This window comes from Macrotis lagotis, chromosome 4 (genome assembly GCF_037893015.1).
Source record: "Macrotis lagotis isolate mMagLag1 chromosome 4, bilby.v1.9.chrom.fasta, whole genome shotgun sequence".
In the NCBI taxonomy this organism is placed as follows: Eukaryota; Metazoa; Chordata; class Mammalia; order Peramelemorphia; family Peramelidae; genus Macrotis; species Macrotis lagotis.
Genome location: NC_133661.1, coordinates 100,144,395 through 100,162,342, shown reverse-complemented (window position 1 = coordinate 100,162,342; position 17,948 = coordinate 100,144,395). Strand labels below are relative to the sequence as shown.

The following is a 17,948-nucleotide window of genomic DNA, read 5'->3' as shown; positions in this document are numbered from 1 at the left end:
TGTTTTCTGTTTTAATTCCCAGATAATGAATGGCTTCTCGAAGGACAGACTCCATCAGGAGAAGTTAGGAGTCTTTCTAAGCAACCTGTGATATCCCTGCAGATTCCTTGTAATTGCTTGTCATTTGAAGTGACTGTGTCCATCTGCGTGTGTCTTTATTACTGTAGTGTAGATAGCAGTGCCTGTATGATGAAAGGAATTCTATTTAGTCAGCCTTTGCAGATTGCTACCACACACCATGGTAACACACCTCCAGTAGAGCTGAAATATGTGTTTTAGACAGCAAACCTTCCACAATTCAGCCAGTCACTTTAACTTAGTGTTCACTATTTTTATACAAGCAACCAAACATGATTTTCCTTCTGTCCCTCTTCACCTAGTATTTAAGACAGACTAACTTGAAATTAATTACTTTGTGACATTATCTGCTATAAGTGAAATTATGTTAATTTTCTATCTATTATATGGAGAAATATCTACATTCTATTTGGAGACTAGTTAAGTATAGGTCATAGTTTGAACTATGTCTTTGTATGGAGTATGACTGAAAAGAAAGGTCAGGTTTGAGGTTCATATTAGGCTAGTTGATAAAACATGAAATGCTTTACCTTATTTGCCTTTATTCAGCTCTGTAGCCTCCTTCAGTAATCCCAGTCCCTTTCACAGGTCCCAAGATGAAGTCTGCAGTTTTGTAAAGAAGTATCCAAATCCAAAGCATTAGGCTTTTTCTTTAATGAAAAATGGTTTGTCTGTTATAGTAAAATCTTCAAAAGGAAATTAATGAATTTACTCCTTGTTTTTTTGCTATGAGAACTATAAGGTGTATTTAAAATAGTTTTATCCAGTTGGATGCAAATTGAGTTTGCTGCTCTCACACCATCCTGTTTGCCTTGTGAAGAAGATAACCTTATAACAACAAAAAGATAGAGATTGCATTGGAATGCAATTGAAAAGCTACTTTTGGGGCTGACATTCTTACTATAGTTATCCCAAACAATAAATGTGGTCTGGCAAATGCTCTAGTGTTTTGAAGAAAAGGAATTTTTTTGTTGTCACTATTTATAGTAGCATTGTTAGAGAATTAAGTGTGACTGGACCTGTTAGTACCTCGTGGACTTTATCGTTCCATATTAATATGAAATGCAAATATATTTGGTTGATCTTTTTTGTTTTCTCTCTTCCAAAATTAAAATTCTATGAATTTTGCGTTATTTTTTAAACAACTCTTTAAATATTCAAAGTGGAAACACTCCACTACTATTCAATTGGCATGATAGATACATTGTACAAATTAATTTTCCATACTATCAGAGGTGAATTTAGATTACTCTGATGATCTTTCTTTTCTCTTTACTAAAAGTAAAAACCTTTGAGGACATTTAGAAGGGCAACTTTTTTTATTTGTAAGCCATAAAAGCTCATCTTTTATGTAGCTGAAGTAACTAGGATGAGAATGACATTTTCCCCTAACTTAATAATTTTAAAAATATCTTTGAGGCTTTTCCTGACACCTTTTAGTTAATTATTGAAATGGTTTGCTGTATCTGTTACTTTCTACAAAAACTTAACCTGCTTATGATTTGTTCAAAAGTCTTGTTCTTAAAAAAAAAATCCAGGGACCATATTTATTCATTCGGTTAACAAATACTTATTGAACATATAGAGCATTTTTTTTTATTTCATGACACTGAATAACAGGAAAATTTATATTTACATAGCAGTGCTAAGACATAAAATATAATTATTACTGGCCCATTTTTCCATATTGATAAGTAAGTTGTTAGTTCAGAATAATTATCAGCTGTAATTCTCATGGTTGAAATTATAGTCAAGGAATAAAAATCAGGAAATTTGAGTTAGATTGTTTATTTGCTAAATCTATCTTTAAAAAGACTTCAAAATAAGTGGGAAACAAGAACCTTGGATTCTTTATCTTAATAATAGATCATAAATTGATTTTATAAAACACAAGAATGAGCTTTAGTACTAAAAGATTATATAATATTCCTATTGTCTTAGTATTAGAACTTGGCCAGAAAGAACAGTATTCTAAATTCTTACCTGATTTATTGTATTTATCTGTTCACGTTGGACAGGATGAGAATATTCTGGCTCAATAATTTCCTTTTCCAGAAGAACATGGATATTTTTCACATATTTTCCAAAAGCATACTTAACTTTATTCAGATATATTTTTGATGGCAAATATATTTACACTTATATGCTTTCAAAAAGAATAATTATTTCAAATATATTTTCTTATGATAACTATATAAGTATATTTTTATATAATTAAAAGACATTCAAGATACTTTATTTTTGGAACTGATTTATTTGTCCTTGTCTCTTTCAAACTGTTTATTCTTCAATAATCTTTGAGGCATAATTTAAAAAATTATTATCACACAACCAACTGCAATTTTTTTCTCATTAATAATACTTTGCCAAAGGCTAATTAAATTGATGAATAAAGAGCACTGAAATGCCTAGTACTGAAGAGAATAGAGTTTTAATAGATTATCAGATTGAAGCATAAATAAGGAAGAAAGAGTAGATAGTTGGAGATGTTTCTTTGGTCTTCCTGTTTTCATTGCCTTTTGCACGTTTTAAATTTTTGCTGCTTAATTTAATTTGCCCAGTGATGCTTTGTTAATCAGTAATGTTTTGATGAAAATCATTAAATGCCTATGATAAGGTATTTGTATACATTTTTAACAAAATAATATTTTAAAATAAATTCAAAATAGAAGTAGTACTTATTCAAGATCATTCTGATTTGTAGCCATGTTGGTGTTTCAGAAAATTCTTAATAGCAGCATTTAGATTATTTGTAGGATTTCCTCTGATTTTATTTACTTGAACTCAGAGTTGCTGTCGTTCATTCCAATAAGAAATACTTCCTGGTCAAATGTTTAATCTTTCCTCAAAGAAAATGCTATATTGATTTTAAATATAAGGTTACAATAAATTGTACACAACAGGCCATTGTGATACCTTGGTTTATTTAAAAATTATTATTCTTAATATTTAATAAAAAGAAAAAGTTAACAATTTCAAACTATCCAAAGTTATCATTATTATTATTATTATTATTATTGTGCCCTACCTATATAGTTAGAATGCTTCCTAATTTCCATTTGTCTTTTGTGATGTATGCAATTCAAAATTGATAGTATCATTGAAATAAATCAATATTGAATTTAATACAAAATATGAAATAATATTGAAAAATTAAAAATCCTCACTATATAATAAATTTTTTCTTATGATAACAAAAAATACCATTGATCTGAATTCATATTCAAGACACTTGTTTATTTAACAACTATTATTTGACTAGTTTAAAACTCATTTTTGACTGAATTGTTACTAATTTTCATGCAAAAACTATTAAATAGATGAACATATAGCAAGACTGATTTTTTAAAATTATCCTTAAGATAAACTATGACAAAGTAAACACATTTTACAGCTTTTTTTAAAAAAAGTCAGATTGATATCTTTGGAACAATTGTTTGTTTTGTGCCCTTTTATTAACCAGTTTCAGCATTCCTAAACTGTATATTCTAGGAAAGTATGAAAAGGAATTCATCTTCCCATTTTTACTCTTTCATTATTAATTTATATACTTTTGAGTTCTTTGTAAAAAAAAAAACTTTCTGACAATTTCTCTTAAGTAAGCAGGAATATAAATACAGTGATATTTCACTATGTAATAATGCCCTTAGACTCCATGTTGTAGACCTGTAGACCTTTCTAAAATGTCCAGTAATATACCAGCCCCCTTTTGCAGAATCCAAAGTGGACATATCTCATTTTGAATTTTAAAGCAAGTGTTACAATTTTATTTAATATATCTAGAGTCAAATAAGAAATTTTTCATACATACACACACACACACACACACACACACACACTTCTATACAAAATAGCTAATTTTCTCTTTTTTTAAAAAAATTCACATCTTAGGAGGAAGTTTTTCTTTTTATGTTTTTAAAAATCCTAATAATGGTTAAAGTCATTGTTAGCCCTTTCAGTGTGGCTATCAAAATGTCAAACAAAACAAAATTATTTTGGAAAAATTTACTTAAGGGAAATTTAAAATACTGATATTTATCTCACCAGTGATAGTGAAAGTAAACAATTATATTTTAGCAACTTTGTTTCCTGAACTTTGTTACTGTAGCATTCAGGGTCTGAAATAGTACATTTTTAATAGTTCATTCCTTAGATGTTTTGCACCTTCTTTTTTCCTTAGATTCATACAAAACCCAGAGTACTATGAGAGATTTTTCATTTTTGAAAGATATATCCAGTTCTTAGAGCCTCATGACATCATACTTCACCATGTGATAGTGATCCTGATTTCCCTTCACTATAGCCTGTTTGATTCTTTAATTAATTAGTAGACCCTATTGTAAAAACAATGTAGTATCCACTAAATTGTCATCCAAAATTGGATTACATCTTTCTCAGTTATCAGCTCATTGTACTTACATGATTATGGTTCCCAAGACTGTTTCCATTAATTCTGCCACAAGTCCCATTATAAAAATCAGCATTGGGATGAGTTGATGTTATATAAAGAATAATACTATGGGGGAAAATTCTGACTAAAAATCCAGAGATATGAGTTGTAGCTCTACCACTGGCTGGTTGTGTGACCTTGGACTGAGCACTTTACCTTCTTAGGCCTTAATTTCCTCTGCAAAATTGACAGTTTTCACTCACAATGATATTCTAGAGTAGAGAGTTCAAGTAAAGCATTCCATTCATTAGATACAACTAGCTAATAATAAGCAAAATTATCTTCTTAAATGATACATAATTCCTTGACATGTAATAATTGATTATATATATATATATATATATATATAGCACTGTTAATTTGATCAAAAACCTTTTTTAAAAAATTTCATTCAATAGAGAAATGTTAAAGGATGTATGTAATTTTGAAAGTTAGAGGCTTAGTCTTATGTTTTGTGTGGTTAATCCCCACTTAACTCAGTTGTAATCCAGTGGCAAACAAACCCTGGACCTTTCCAGTGTTAAAAGATCAGATCAGACTAACTGCTGCTGGTTCACTGTTTTGCCTGCAGATAGCTGAAATAAAATGAAATAAAATTGCAGTTTCTATTCAGGTCCCCTCAGTTCTTAACTGTTGATTTGGTTTAATTATTTTCAAAGGTCAGTACCATGAAGTCAGAGTTGGAAAGTTAAAACCCCAGATACTTGTTGAAGAATGTTTGCATAGCTATAGTTAAGCATTGTTTGATATATACCTCTTCTTTATTGGCATGCTGCTTTCAAGTATAGCAGTGGACGTTTTGTTCTACTGAAAACCCCAGGACAAAGAGAAAGAATCATATTTCTAAATCTACTTCCTTACTTAGACCACCAGTCATAAGCTGTTAAAAAATAAATAAATAAATAGAATAATAAATAAATAAATGAATGAAAACACTTCAGCAATATGCCCTTTAATTGAATTTATGAGTTAGATTTCTTAAGTTTTGTGTAGTATGCTTATGCTTTCTGTAGCCCTCAGTTGCCCAAGTAAGACTGGGCCATTCAGGTTTGCTTGTCTTGTGTAAAAGACTTAAAATTGCCATCACATTGTATGAATGATATGGAAGAAATTTAGAGTAAAGTGTTGTACTTCCCCCCCCTCCTCCCAACAGCCTGAAACATATTTAGAATTTTTTAAAAGTGAGATCTCAATATCTAGAAATAGATAAATATTCCATTTGCATGGTTTCATTTTGCTTGAATTCTTATATTAAGATATATAAGGTGGACAAAAATTGAATAGTATTAGCTAGCGCATAAAATAAAAGGCCTTGCTTACTGAAGTTTTACAGGACAGTCCTGAAACAATATGTGTGATTATTATAGATATTTTAACAGTCTTTGTGCTAGTGGAAGAACCATTCAGTGACTTTGTGCAATAATTTGTACCCACTGTTGTTTGATCTGCAACACTAAGCTCCAGATATTTTTTTCTGATAAAGGATTGAAAGGTCTCTCTATATGAATACTATTTTAAATCAATCATCCAGTTTTACCCATTTAAAACTACCCCCTATTTTCTCATCACACATTAATCCTCATTTTTCTAGTATGCACTTATATTTAAGGAGTGTTAACTGGATACACAGGCACCAAATAATAACAGGATAACTTTTGTTAACATGAGTCATTATCTCCTGAAGCCAGTTGATAGTGGTATGGCAGTAGGAAACTACCTTGAACTTTTTTAGATGGTGTTATTAATTCCCCATATGGATAATGTGTAGTTTAAGATTGACTCTGATTTCAATTTCTTATTTTAAATTGAATAGTTGAAACATTACTTCAAAATGCAACTTTGAACTAGACAAATTGGGGACCCTTAGGCTTTTCCTATTGTTTGTGTGTTATATAAAAAAGTTAAGAATTTAGTTTCTGGGCATGCAGTTGGACTGCCATGCTATCTTTTCATGCCTGTAATTCCAAAGGTTTGATTCATATCTTTTAATTTCATTGTATTTTGCTCTCTTAAGATAAAATGCAGCAAAATTCTTTTTTTTAAATAGGACACAGTGACTCCAGATACATAGGATGTTATCATTAGACTGAATTATTTTAAAAGAAAATATACTGTGCATTTGTAAAGTACTCTGTGGACAGATGAGTTTTTTCATATTGTTCTATTTTAATATTTCTACATTTTCAAGCTGATATTCTTAATCTTCAGTATGTATTTTTAAAGCAGTATAATGTTAATGAAGTTGGAGACTGAGAATGGGCTTTATTTTTAACCAAGAGAAGTATAAAACTGGATTGATAAAAAAGGATATGCTTATATTGTTTGCACTGAAATCTAATATCTCCTTTTCTAAAGCTTTATACTTTTTTCATTAAACTGATGAACTATTTTCTCACTAAGACTATGTTTCTATGTTGTTTATGACTTTTTGTTTGTACTAAGCTATTTCATGAAAGAAATTTTACTATATATATATAATCACTTAAATCAGCTTATATTTTGAGATTTTAAGAAACTAATGGGTAGCATTGAAATTTCAAAATGCTTAAATTTGATTGCTCTCAGTCTAATATGTAAAATTTCCATTTTTAGATAGTCTGTAATCATAGCACTTTAAAGCTTACTAGTTTTTCCATAAATAAAAAGAATTTAATTTATGAAAAATTGATAAGATACTTAACTTAAAATCACTATACTACAAAAGCATAGAGTTGGAGATGCCTAGCATGTGTTGTACTGAGTAGGGTTAGGAGAAAATATAGTAATTGTCTTAAAATATTTGAAAGATGTTCACGTAGAAGTATAAAAAGGTAAAAATTACCTTGGTCTGCAGGAGAGAACCAGAACCAAATCTGTGGAAATTAGAGGGCATTTAGTAGTGGAACAGGCTGCTACTTAAGTTATAGAAATACCTTCCCATGTCAAGAGGTTGGATGACTGTCAGTAATACTATAGAATTAATTGCTGCATTGAGTGATAAGTTGGACTAATTAAACTAAAATCCCCTTTAATAATCTATGATTTCTGCTTAATAAAGAAAAGTGTATATGTAACTAGATTTGCAGTCTTGAAGGTTTATGGCATCATTGTAATTATTATAGTTTAGACTTGATCTTAGAATAAATTTTCTAATAATTATTTCTAATGGAGGAGCAGGGTTTGTGTTGGTCAGAGATCTATCTTCATAGCCAGATCTGGGTTCCATTTCAGCTTCTGACACATATTGACTGTCATTTAATTTCATATTGCTCTTTAGGTAACTGTAAGAATATTAGTTTAAAAGGTGCCCAGATGCATTGGTATCAAAGGGAAGGAATACCCTCATTTAACTGTTTCTTATGTCAGGAAACTGACATGTCAAGTCGCAGCCCCTTTCCATAGTAACTATTAATACCAGAATCCCAGGATGTTGATGTTTATAAGAGTCCTATCTATCTGCTACCATCGCTAATTTTACAAATGAAAAAAGAAGTCCCACAATGTCACAGCTAATAACAGTCAGATTCCAGGAACTGAATATATGCTTTCTGATTGCAGGGTTATTTCCACTACAATATTCATCTTCAAGGAACTGTAATTTATTCAGGTAATTCCCCCCTCTTCCTTAGTTTCATTAGTTGCTTGTAACAGTAAAAAATTCACCAGTGATCAGCCTTCCTGAATTATCAAGGCTGATTCCTGAGTGACCAAAGTCCTTTGTATGACTCATATTGGAAGCCTTATTGGAACTAATAAATGACAAAGCTGGACTCAAGTCCAGTACTGTATTTACCATGCCAAACTGCTTTTGAATTCTACAAATATTTGTAGAACAATCTAGTTAGCACAAATTAATTTTTTTGGTGTTTTGGTTTTATCTCAATTTTAGTTTATTAGCACTTGTTAATTTTCTCCCTCTATACTAATATATTTCGTACTTCTTGAATCCTTAGATGATGAATAATTTGCTTGTTTTAACTTTTAGCCAGATAAATAACTTTGGGTTCTAAATGACACCATCATTCCAAAGTATCATAAATGAATCATGCAGAACCATTTTTCTTGAAACATCTTTTGCTTATAGTTCACATAGTAAAGATATCACATATTTTCAAAAGTATGTTTAAGCCCCATTATTTCAAATAATGTAAATGGATCTTTTTTCTGACAAACTTTTTTTTTTTAATTTGTGACTGACTTCATTTACCAAGTTAGGTTATCAAGTAAAACCCATAGAAGAAATCTATCATCCTTTATGTCATTTTTCATGGCTCTTGGGGTATATTTCATATTTACTATATCTCTCACTCAACTGATAAACTGTGAAACACATGGATGTTAAAATTAATGTGATATTAGCCTGGAGCTTTAAAAGAATTTTTTTCAAAATGTTTACTATTTTCATAAATTTTATTTAGTTTTACAATTTTTCCTCTAATCTTCCCCTCCCCCCCAACAATGCAGTTTGTTAGTCTTCACAATGTTTCCATGGCATATATTGATCTAAGTTGAATGAGATGAGAGGAAATCATATCCTTAAGGAAGGAAAAGTATAAGAGATAATAACAGAATTACATAGTAAGATAATGGGTTTTCCCCCCCTAAATTAAAGGTAGTAGTCTTTGGTCTTTTTTAAAACTCCATGATTCTTTCTCTGGATGCAGATGATATTCTCCATCACAGATACCCCAAAACTGTCCCTGTTGCACTCATGCAATGAGCTAGTCCATCAAGGTTGATCATCACTCCCGTGTTGCTGTTAGGGTGTACAGTGTTTTTCTGGTTCTGCTCATCTCGCTCAGCATCAGTTCATGCAAATCTTTCCAGGCTTCCCTGAATTCACATCCTTCCTGGTTTCTAACAGAACAATAGCGTTCCGTGATATACATGTACCACAGTTTGTTAAGCCATTACCCAATTGAAGGACATTAACTTAATTTCCAATTCTAAAAGAATTTTTTAATTTACAAACGCCTACTCTCCAAACATGTGAACCAAACTCTTGTTAGCACAAGTAAAGTGAAACCTCTCTTTTCCAAAAGTAGACTAAACCTAATATTTAGAAAAGAGATAACTACAAATGAAAATATCCAAATCCTCCTTTTTTATTTTTTATTAAATTTTATTTTTTCAATTAACAAGCATTTATATTCTCTGCCCTCTCCCTTAAAAAAAAAACCTTTTAACAACGTTTAAAATTCCTTTAATCTTGAATTCATTTTTTGTATAGGTGCACTTCATGTTTTAACCATATTCACTGGCACAGATGACAAAGTAAATAATGGTTTTATGGTTTAGGTAAGAGTTCAATTGCTTAGTAGTGGAAGATTTTGTTGTGATTTTTAAATCATGCCTTGTAGCTTGTTTCCTTTCAGGCCAAGCCAATAGACTCAATTAGGAATTCAAGACAAGGTAAAATTTAAATTTGAATTTGAATTCAAATTCATCCAGCATATTTAATCCAAATCACCAACATTTTCTAGGTTTCCTGTTTGGGTCCCCTAGTAATTATTATTTAACATTAAAGATAGATTTAACCAAAAATAATCCATAAATTCTGAGTGAAAACTGGGACAAATATGTGTCTTTCTAATAAAGCATCAGTTTTTTTTAAATAACATCAATCTAGTTGTGTAGTCAAGTCTGCTACTTCTGTCACAAATCGCCATAAATTATGCAGATGAAAAAAATGATAGAATTCTTAAGTGATAACATCCAGTTCTACTTTTCTGCTAATGTGTAAAAAAATTAGACATTTCACTACAGGAGATTTTAATTTGGAAATAACTCCATAATTCTGTATACCAAGCCATACATGCCACTTTTAAGTTACACTTGTTCTATATTTGGCACTTCATTTCAATGACTACAACAGAGCCCCTTAGTAGAGTCGACAGGATAAGGAGGATAAATATTTGAAGTATATTTTGTCTCCTCATCCTGGAAATTAAAAACAATGGCTTACCTTATGTTCTGGAAGCTGACATGGCTTCAGGATCAACATTGCAAGAGATCCCACAGTTGCCAAGTTTGCCCCCTTTGTTAAAAATAGGCCCAAGCCAGAGAGGCACTTAATCCCGAAAGTTTTATGTGAAGTAATAATATTAAAGATGCACATTAAACAAGTAGGAAACTTGTTTTAAATAATAGTCTTGATGGTTTAGTCTTACTATCCTCTGTCAAGAAAATAAAATGAAGGGGCAGCTAGGTGGCACAGTGGATAGAGCACCGGCCCTGGAGTCAGGAGTCCCTGAGTTCAAATCCAGCCTCAGACATTTAATATTAAATTACCTAGCTATGTGGCCTTGGGCAAGCCACTTAACCCCATTTGCTTTGCAAAAAAAACCAAACAAACTTAAAAAAGAAAGTAGAATGATAATTTGAATGAGAAAGATTTTGGCAAATTTTTTTAGCATATTGGTAACTTGCTATAACCAGGTTTTGTGATGCCTTTTTTTAACCTTAAATTTTGTGATTTCATCTGAGTAGGAAAATCCCAGTGTGGAAATATTCTTTACCAATATAGATCAGCAACTTATGTTATTTAATAGTCTTAGAGAAGTTGCCTGGGGCACAATATTGGCAGTGAAGCAACACACTAATGAAGCCACATAGATATTTCCAATAATAAGCCCTCTGCCAAATTCTACCGTAATATGTTATGTAATAATGTGGTTCTGTTGTAGTCATTAGAGAGGTAACTTGTCACATTGGGTAGTTTGAATTCAGTCTTTGACCCTAGATATGTCATCATGGACAAATCATCTGACCTCTCCCAGTTTCCTTATCTATACAAAGGATAGTATCTGTCGCTCCTATTCCATTGGGCAATTTTGATTCCCAAATGAGATAATTTATGTAAATTTCTTTGCATTTATAAAGGTTGTTGATGATGATGATAACAATCTAACCTATTTTTAGAGCAAACTCAACAACTCTTCAGAACACGTTCCATTAATAAGCCCATGAAGAAATGTCTCCTTATATCTAATCTAAATCCCTTCTGTGCAACATAATCATTTCTTTCATCTTTTGCTGAGGAGACATATAATAATCTTACACATACTTGAAGACTTAAATTTAATCTCCCTTCTCTTTTCAGATGAATTAATTGTAGTAACTAAAATGTTATTTAATTTCAACAATATATATATATATATAAATGGATATATATGGGTGTATATATGTGTGTGTGTGTGTGAGTTTATAGAAAAATGTATGTATATCACATACAGATCCACATAATTATCTAACAGCTCTTTCTTAGTTTCTTATTACTCTTTTGAAATTATTCAAGAGTTTTTCAGGAATATTCTGTCCAACCAAGCACTCTGTGAAGTTTCTTCTTTGGTAAAATTAAACAGTACCAAATACAAATAGAAATTTATTTTATTACCATTTTCAGATTTTTCAAGAGTCGTTGAACCTAACAGTTCATAGGTAATAAGATTGTACCTTATGTACGGCTGGTCCAACCTAAGAACTGAGGCAGACAGGTTAAATGACTTGCTCAGGGTCACCCTGAGTAAATGTCTGAGGCAGGATTTAAATTCTAGTTTTTCCTGACTACTTCAAGTCTAATACTTTATCCATTTTGCCACCTAGCTTCCTAACAATATCACACCTGTATAGAGAAATCAAGAAGGATGAGGTAATCTTAAAAGAATGGTGAGGTTGGAATACAGTTTCAGGGAGTTGAGAAACAACTCACTCATGATGAGAAAATGGAAGCAGCAAGGACAGATGATTCTTTTATTAAATTCTTTTTATTAAAACTTAGAAACTGACTTGGCCAACAAACACTCTTGCCAAGGGGAGAGATATGGAAGCCAAGGGCAACACAGGCTTAAAGTACAAGCTCATTTGCAGAACATAACACAGGACAATGGAGAAACAAGCAGCATCCCTTGCAAAACAGGGAGAAATAGTATAGAGAGAAATGGACCTTCACAAAGTTTGATGTAAAGTAATAGCAGATCATCGCAAGATTATTTTGCAAGAAAATGAATAAACTCACACATTGAAAAATGGAACAAGTTAGCTTGCTGTAGCAGAGTACTGACTTTTTGGGGGAAAATGAAAAATTGAAGACTGCCGTTCAGATTCAACAAATTAAACCATTTAATGAAGAGATTGTATTTAACTGAGCAAGTGATTCTACATTCTTCATCGGTTTAGTTAATAGCATTTTGTAACAATACAGTTTACAATAATTCATATAAGCTGTAGTTATGAATATTTTGTGCCATTAAAAGCTCTCAAAATAAATTAGATGAAACTGGAAGGAAGAAAACAAACATGCAGAATAGAACAGATATTTTACTAGTCTGAGAGCAATCTTAACATCAATAATAGTGCAACCATCACATTTATCAAATGTGCTTTTCAAAGAATATTGAAGGCACTTAGCACAGTGTCTCATATATGGTGCTCAATGAGTTTATTGAATGCCTGGCTAGCTGACAAAAGGTCCTTGAGAACTGGGACAATTTTTTTTCCTTTATGCTTCCAACATTTCATATAGAACCCTGGACATAATAAATGTATAAGAAGTGATTCTTTAATTTCATTGGAACCCTCATGAAAAAGTGCAAATCATGATTGAGAAGACAAAGGCAGGAAGAGTTGTTGGCAAAGCAAATACCAAAGTTGAACCTATGCTGAGAGTGAAATTAAGCAATCAATTTTTAAGATAACCCACAAGGAGGTGATACCAAAAATAATTGGGAGTGGGGGTGGGGAATCACATTGTCACACATATATATAACCAAAAAACTCAAATGTCTTTCATATCTATGAAATCTTAAAAATAATTTGTATCTATTAATTATCTTTAATGAAAAAATTGAGAGGCAAAGTAAGTTGTCACATGTGTGTCCTATCACAGAGTATATCTTCACAATAACAGAATTGACAGAGATATAAAGAATACAAGATCTAGCTATGCATATTACTTTGGAGATGTTAGAGATTTGGTGATTTTTTCTTATTGTACTTGTGATTTCATTTGGGGTAGGAATTAACCAAGGAGGAACTGCCTCAAGCAACATAATCTACAACTTCTTTGTGATTTGTATTCTTAGAAAATTGCCAGGAGAACTGAGAGGTAAAGTATTTGCTGATATCATGAGAGACACTTGAAAACAAGTCTTCCCTACTCCTGCACTATGCCACCCTGCTGCCTTCTCTGTATTATTAGTTAATTTTTTTAAAAACGCATTTGACTCCACAGGGGAAAAGATATTACATGAATGTTTTATATATATGTGTGTGTGTATATATATATGTATATATATATATATATATATATATATATATATATATATATATATATATATATAGGCTGTTAACAATTAGTCTCTCATGCATAGAATAAAATCATTCAAGATCCTTTGACAATGAAACGTCAAGATGACTTTGTTCGGCAATCATTTTATCAACACTAAGCTAAGCATAAAGCAAAAATATTCACCCTTGTCATGAAGAATATCCTAAAAAGAGTCAAAATAGAAAAGGAATTCCCTTTCAATATAAAGTTCTCCAGATACTCCTATTTGCAGATGACATTTTGCTGATTTCATGAAATGCCACAATGTTTTAAGATTCATGGACATTAAAAAGAATGATGTCCCTATATACCCAGGAAAATCTAAAAATGCCCACATCATGCCATGCAATTAAATGATCCATCATTGAGTTGGTTCATTAACACATTTAACTTAGGCACTATAGCTGGGCAATAAAACAATCCCATAATTGCTAGAAGGAGGAGAGGGACTTGGGTTGAATTTGAGATATTTAGTCATGTAATTATGTTGGTTGACATTAATTATGAGTTAAAATTTCCTAGTGTTTTCTATGATCCTAAGCTACTCCATAATCAAAAAGGAAAAGAAAAAAGAAAATTCAGACACATATTATGCCATTTGATTGTGATCTAATATGGCTATGATTCATAGAATAGCATGATCTCCACTGAATCCAAATTTTAAGTGATCCAGGCAGACTTGGGGGCCATCAATAGGTTGCACAAATCAAATGTGGTATTACCAATATTTAGTAACTTGAGATTTAAAAATTTATTCATCAAATATTTAAGTACTTACCAATGTTTGTGTTAAGGAATATGAAAAAGAAATCAGACTTAATCCTTGTCCTTAAAACTTTCCTTCTGGTAGAAGACACAATCCATGTATTTGAAGACTGTAATATTAAATAAAAATGTAAGTATGTAAGAAAATTTTTTTTAAATGTGTTATGAGTTTCCATAGGTAATATATTGCTTCCATTTAGGGATCAAGGCATGGATTCTCAGCAAAAGGGTTTATTTGATCCAATTCTTAAACCACAAGTAGAACATCATCAGACAAAGATGAGGGGAAAGAACATTTGAGATTATGGATACTAGGAGGTAAAGTCAAAGGGACAGAAAACTATGGGCTAAGTTGATGCACCTATGAATAGTCCAGTTTGGCAACAGTAAAGGGAATATAAGGCAAAGCTGAGAGTATAGTGTGAAGTCTTACTATAACATGTCTTAAATGCTAAATTAATACTTTTATCAGTAAGCGTTTGCAGGTTTTTGAGCAGTGGAGTGACAATCAGAACTGTGCTTTAAGAAGATCACTTTGTCAAAGCAATGAGGAATGGACTAAAAAGGGACTAAATTGGGATTAAGGAGACTGGTTACAACAGCATAAATATGAGTTAAGGGCCTGAACCAGGATGAGTCAACAGGAATACAAACTAGAGGGTGGATAAAAGATATATTATGAGATAGATAAGGTATATTATATATATATATATATATATATGTAAGATAGATGAATATATGATGATACAAAATTGACAAGATGACAAATAATTGGATAATAGAGGGCAGGCAGAAAAATCAACAAGGATGTCAAAAGATGACTAAGGTTTTAAGCATTGGTAATGGGAGAATGATTGTACCAATTACTAAAAATAGAGAATTTGGGGGAAAATAAGCTACATTGGATAGAAAACTGACAAGTACTATTGTGCTATAAGAAACAACCAGTATGCTCTCAGAAAAACCTTGAAAGACTTACATTGAACTGATGCAAAGTGAAGTAAGTAAAACCAAGAGAACACAGTAGCAGCAATATCATACAATGATCTTTGTGAATGACACCTAATTCAAGCAATACAAAGATCCAAGACAATTTGAAAGAACTTATTTTTTAATTATTTTTATTTATTTTCACATCATTACAATAACCTTGCTGTGAAAGTAGATAGAAATAAACTGTCCTCCCCCAAGAAGATTGAGAAACCTCAAAAGAAATGGAGTGGAAAAAAAGTGTGCTATAGTCTATGTTCAGATACCTTCAGCTCTGTCTCTGGGATGGGTTTCATTCTTTATCATAAGTCTATCAGAGAAATTGCTTCAATATTTTTTTTCCCACAGTTGCTATTGTTAACTATATTTCCCTCCATTCTATTCCTCCCCATTCCCTATTCTATTCTCTCTCCTTTCACCCTGTCCCTCCTCAAAAGTATGTTGTATCTGACTGCCCTCTTCTACAATCATCCCTCTTGTCTGTCATCTACACCTCCCTCCCCTCCCCCTGTTTCCCCTCCCCCTCCTTTTTTCCTCTAGGGTAAGCTAGATTTCTATACCCTATTGAGTGTGTTTGTTATTTCCTCTCTGAGCCATTTCTGATAAGAATGAAGGCTCCCTATGTGAAATATCTTAGCCCATTCTTCTCCCTTCCCTTTCTCCTAGTATTAAGCTCTGGTTCCCTACCATTATTGAGTCTAAGTCACTGTCCAGTGAAGAAACTAAAAATAGGTGATACCTTTTTGAGTAGACCTCTCAGTCTCCTCTGCTTTTAGGCTCTCAGTGCAATTTTGCTAGATTATTCTTGAACAATGAAGTCTAGGCTCTTTTTCTGGTCATAAATTTCAGGTAGTCCAATAATTTTTAAATGATCTCTCCTGGATCTGTTTTCCAGGTCAATCATTTTTCCAATGACATATTTCATATTTTCTTTTAGTTTTTCATTCTTTTGGTTTTGTTTTATTGTTTCTTAATTCCTCACAAAGTCATCAGCTTCCTTTAGTTTTATTCTACATTTGAAAGAGTTAGTTTCTTCAGAGAGCTTTTTTATCTTTTTCCAACTGGCCAATTCTGCTTTTTAAGGCATTCTCATTTGCCTTTTGAACTGCTTGTTCCCATTTGACCTAAATTGTTTTTAACAATGTTATTTTCTGGGGTAGCTAGGTGGCATAGTGGATAAGGCACCGGCCTTGGAGTCAGGAGTACCTGGGTTCAAATCCAGTCCCAGACACTTAATAATTAACTAGCTGTGTGTCCATGGGCAAGCCACTTAACCCCATTTGCCTTGCAAAAATCTAAAAAAAAAACACGTTATTTTCTTCAGTGTTTTCTTTGTATCTCCTTTACCAAGTTGCTGACTTGGTTTTCATGATTTTCCTGCATTGCTCTCATTCCTCTTCTCAATTTTTCCTCTACCTCCCTTACTTGCTTTTTCAAAGTGTTTTCTGAGCTCTTTCACAGCTTGAGATAAATTCCTATTTTTCTTGGAGGCTTTGGAAGCTTTGGATTGTCCATCTCCAGATGGAGTCTGTACAGACAAGTGTATATTTTTTAACTTTATTTTTCTTGGAGGGTTTTTTGACCTGTTTTTTCTTTCACAATATAACTAATATGGAAATATTTACATTCATTCTGAGCAATCAGGACCCAAATAATGATCCCCTGGGCCTGTATTGGAGCCTATTGTTGACCATTTAATGAGAGCTAGAGCAATTTGGGTTAAGGGCATGGTCCTTAAAGAAAGAATGTAAAAAATATCAGATACTCAATCTTATAATTTAGCTAGGGAAACAAAACTGGACAATGACCATTCTACTTTGATTAACAAATCTTCTGGGAACAAAACTCTCTTTTAAAAATTTTCCTCAATAGTCAGTCAATAATGCTAAGGTTGAAGAGGAAGTAATAGGGTCTCTCCAATTGACCCAAAAGACATACTCCTGGAGACTAAGGGTCTACTCAGAAAAGTATCAACTATTTTTAGTTTCTTCACTGGATAGTGACTTAGACTTAATAATGGTAGGAAACTAGAGCTTATTTCTCTCCTATAAGAAAAGTATGATTTTTGCCAAAATAAAGAGAACGGCATATATTTATTAAAGGTGTCTGACACTGCTAGGGAGGAGATATCAGTCAAAGAAAGAGCCCCTCTAAAATGTTGAGGTCCTCCAGATTTTCCTGTTTGAAGATGGCATTGTGCAGTTTCTATTGTGATCTCAAATACTGTCAAGCCTCTAAAATGATAACTTTCAACTCAAAAATTTAACTTACTAATCCTCAGCCAAATGGATGAAGAATTCTTGTTAACCTTACTATCACATGAAACTAGTTGGACATCATAATATGTATTCTATTTAA

The 17,948-nt window shown here is 32.0% G+C and overlaps 2 protein-coding genes across 2 annotated transcripts in view; one reads left to right on the top strand and one right to left on the bottom strand.

Moving 5' to 3' along the window:
• Positions 1-3,125, top strand: part of NHLRC2 (NHL repeat containing 2) — a 63,158-nt gene extending 60,033 nt beyond the window's left edge. Inside the window, exon 11 of the mRNA XM_074233643.1 lies at positions 23-3,125. Coding sequence (XP_074089744.1) covers positions 23-279 — 257 coding nt within the window. The 3' untranslated portion in view covers positions 280-3,125. The remainder of the gene's footprint in view (positions 1-22) is intronic.
• Positions 1-17,948, bottom strand: part of LOC141522701 (uncharacterized) — a 189,704-nt gene that overhangs the window by 2,622 nt on the left and 169,134 nt on the right. Inside the window, exons 5-7 of the mRNA XM_074236202.1 lie at positions 14,614-14,710; positions 609-9,364; positions 1-182 (exon numbers count right to left, since the gene is read on the bottom strand). The gene's annotated coding sequence lies outside the window, so the exon portion shown is untranslated. The remainder of the gene's footprint in view (positions 183-608; positions 9,365-14,613; positions 14,711-17,948) is intronic.